The sequence below is a fragment of the Sorex fumeus genome, unplaced genomic scaffold, assembly GCF_029834395.1.
Source record: "Sorex fumeus unplaced genomic scaffold, SorFum_2.1 ptg000007l, whole genome shotgun sequence".
In the NCBI taxonomy this organism is placed as follows: Eukaryota; Metazoa; Chordata; class Mammalia; order Eulipotyphla; family Soricidae; genus Sorex; species Sorex fumeus.
The window spans coordinates 7,488,130-7,491,178 of record NW_026606064.1 but is presented as its reverse complement, the minus strand read 5'-3'; the positions used below and the strand labels follow the sequence as shown (position 1 = coordinate 7,491,178).

Sequence of the window (3,049 nt, the reverse complement as noted above, 5' to 3'; positions counted from 1 at the left end):
TGACAACACAAGAGTGCTCCCTGAGCACAGTCAGGTATAAGCCCTGAGCACAACTGGGTGTGGCCATTTTTCACTGGTCCCCCTGCCACAAATAATATTGTGGTTGATTTGCTTCATCTTCAGACTTAGACAAACATTTTGAAAGAGAGGGTCTTTAGGTTATCACATGTCCTTTCATGCTTCAACAATATTTGAAATTCTATTTTACGTATCAGAGTAAGGATAGCTAGAATTTAAGTAAGCTACATTTCAATTATTTTCCTATGTTCTATTTATTTTTAAAACATGAAGGCACGTATAGAGCTCTAAATATAAATTGCAGTTTCCAAAAGTGTGGAAAATGTAACATAATGAATGTCAGTCGTGCCCTCAGTGACATGTCTAGAAAGAAAATGATATTTCATGGGATATTGTTTTGAATTGTGGGCTCTGAAGAAAATAATATAGATATATTGACTAAGTATATATCTCTATATATGCTAAATTTTTACCAATAAGAAGGAAATATTGCATTTAAATGCCATTCTTTTCTTCCCTCCTTTCAATTACAAGATTTATTTATGGGCAGTTTTCACTATTTGCCTCCAGAGTTTCTTCACCACATTTTTCACTTCTTTATTTCTAAGGGTATAGATTAAAGGATTCAGCATAGGAGTTACGATGGTGCAAAACACAGTCACAGCTTTGTCAGTGGGGAAGGAATTCGTGGGTCTTAGGTACAGGAACATGCAGGGAACAAAGAATAAGATGACTACAGTGACATGAGAGGCACAGGTGGACAGAGCTTTGCGACGCCCTTCAGCACTGTGGTTCCTCAGGGAACGAAGGATGACGACATAGGAAGTAACCAGCATGGAAAATGTGAGCAAGCACATTGACCCACTATTGGCAGCTATCAGGGGGCCTAGCATGTGGGTGTCTGTGCAAGCGAGTTCAATGAGAGCAACCAAATCACACATGAAATGGTCAATGACATTGGGGCCACAGAATGGCAACTGGAGGATGAGCAAAACCTGGATCCCTCCGTGAAGAAATCCTATTACCCCAGAAATTCCCACCAGGAAAGTGCACACAGGTCTACTCATGATGGTCTTGTAGTGCAAAGGCTTACAGATGGCCACATAGCGGTCATAGGCCATGGCAATTAACAACACAATCTCAGCTCCAGCAAATAAATGTTCTGCAAAAAGTTGAGTCATGCAGTCATTGAAGGAGATGGTGTTCTTTTTAGAGATCAAGTCAAAGATCATTTTAGGTGCAATGGAAGAAGTGTAGAAACCATCGATCATGGACAAGTAAGACAGGAAAAAGTACATCGGAGAACCCAGGGCTGGGCTGATGAAGATGGTGACTGAGATGAGCAGGTTACCTACCAGAGTGATCAAGTAGGTGACTAGAAACAGAGCAAACAGGAGTTGGCGCAGTTCTGGATTCTGGGTCAGGCCCAATAGGATGAATTCTGTTACATTCCTTCTCTTTTCCATGGATGCACCTTGGGATCTGAGCACAATATCAATTTTAAAGATGTGGCACATTTGAGTGATGGCAATTTTACCTCAACACTGAAATATGACATCACTTTCTAGTCTTGGTTTCTGCCATTGGTCAATTTTACCTTCACACCTATTATTTGCAGACATTTTTAAAGAAACATAAAAGGTGATCAAATTTCTCCTTATTGTTAGTTGAATAGTGGCTACTTTAGAAACAACAGGATAAATGCAAATTTTTTATTATAAATGTGGATTTACAGTTGAACTCTAAGCTTGTTTTCTATGTCTTTAAGTTTATTTCCTTTCTCAAGTATCACAGTTGATTTTGTCTTAGGAACCAGTTTCATCATTACAACCATTATAAAGTTATTTCTGTTTTTCAGCAGATTTGTATATACAAATATTTTACAATACTCTTTTAAAAGTCAAGATTATGGGACTAGAAAGATAGTATAGTGGGTAGGTTGCTTGCCTTGCATGGCAATGTTGATTTGATCCTCAGCACTCTATATGGTTCCCTTAGCCTATTCGGAGTGATTCCTGAAATCAGACCCAGGAATAAATTGAATACTAACAAGTTTTTCTCACACCTGAGCCCCCAGTAAACAAAACCATTTGAAATGATAATAAATAAATGACAACACAATATCAGATAAAATGTGCCAAGATCTATCATGTTATATATCATCAGTGTTAGGTTAGCTATCATTAATTTTTTGTTAATCCATTTGAACACACTGATCAAGATAAACATGCATATAGTTTTTTCCCCCATAAAACAATAGGAGAAATTTTTTAAAGACTTCATTGGAGAATATTCTCTCAGTAGTCTTGTGAGGAGCTCAGTTTGACTTGTTCTTTTAGCCAAATGGTTCTGCATCTTTGAAACTGCCCAGGAAAGTGGTATGGAGGTGCTTCCAAAGTTCTTAGTTTTAAAAACAATATACTATTTACTACACCTCTCATAATATATGGACTAATGCTCTTAATAAAAGATAGCATTCCATTGCAGCTCAGTGGTATTCAATATATCATGATGTTTCCGTAAATTTCTAAATACAAGATAGAACCACCTTCTCCTGCAATAACATGATTTCCTCTTTGGAATATGTTGAGTCATTAATCAGCATGAAATTGTCTTACCTCTCTGGTAGAAGTATTACACTTATACTACAGGAATATCTTCTTTTATGTTTCTTTGTTTTTCTATAAGGTGGTTAAGAACAGTGCTTGTTACAAAAAGATCATCAGATATTTTATCTCTCCTCGTTCTCTTTATCTCCTCTTACAAACCCTTGCCATAATGGTATATAACCATCTCATTTTAGTTTTCCTTAAAGTTTCTGAAATCAGAGGTCAGAGTTAGGACCTTTAGCTTTAGTAAAAGTGAGAAATGATGTCTTGTTTTCAGGAAGCTTAGTCTGAGCTCTTTATCATGGTTCTTATCAAAGATGATGTGAGATTAAGAGATTTAATTCACAAACCTTAGCTTCAATGTCGAGACATTGAATTCATGAGAATGGCCAACAATTCAAAATATTACTCAAATAGATGAC

At 36.8% G+C, this 3,049-nt stretch overlaps 1 protein-coding gene across 1 annotated transcript; it reads right to left on the bottom strand.

Moving 5' to 3' along the window:
* Positions 1 to 554: 554 nt before the first annotated feature.
* On the bottom strand, positions 555 to 1,484 carry LOC130045275 (olfactory receptor 4C45-like). Its single transcript, XM_056138031.1, has one exon. The coding sequence runs from the start codon at positions 1,482 to 1,484 to the stop codon at positions 555 to 557; it is 930 nt and encodes a 309-aa protein (XP_055994006.1).
* Positions 1,485 to 3,049: the final 1,565 nt, after the last annotated feature.

Bases quoted from the DNA above. Each gene is read 5' to 3' on its own strand.
- LOC130045275 (XM_056138031.1), bottom strand. From the start codon at position 1,484: ATGGAAAAGAGAAGGAATGTAACAGAATTCATCCTATTGGGCCTGACC.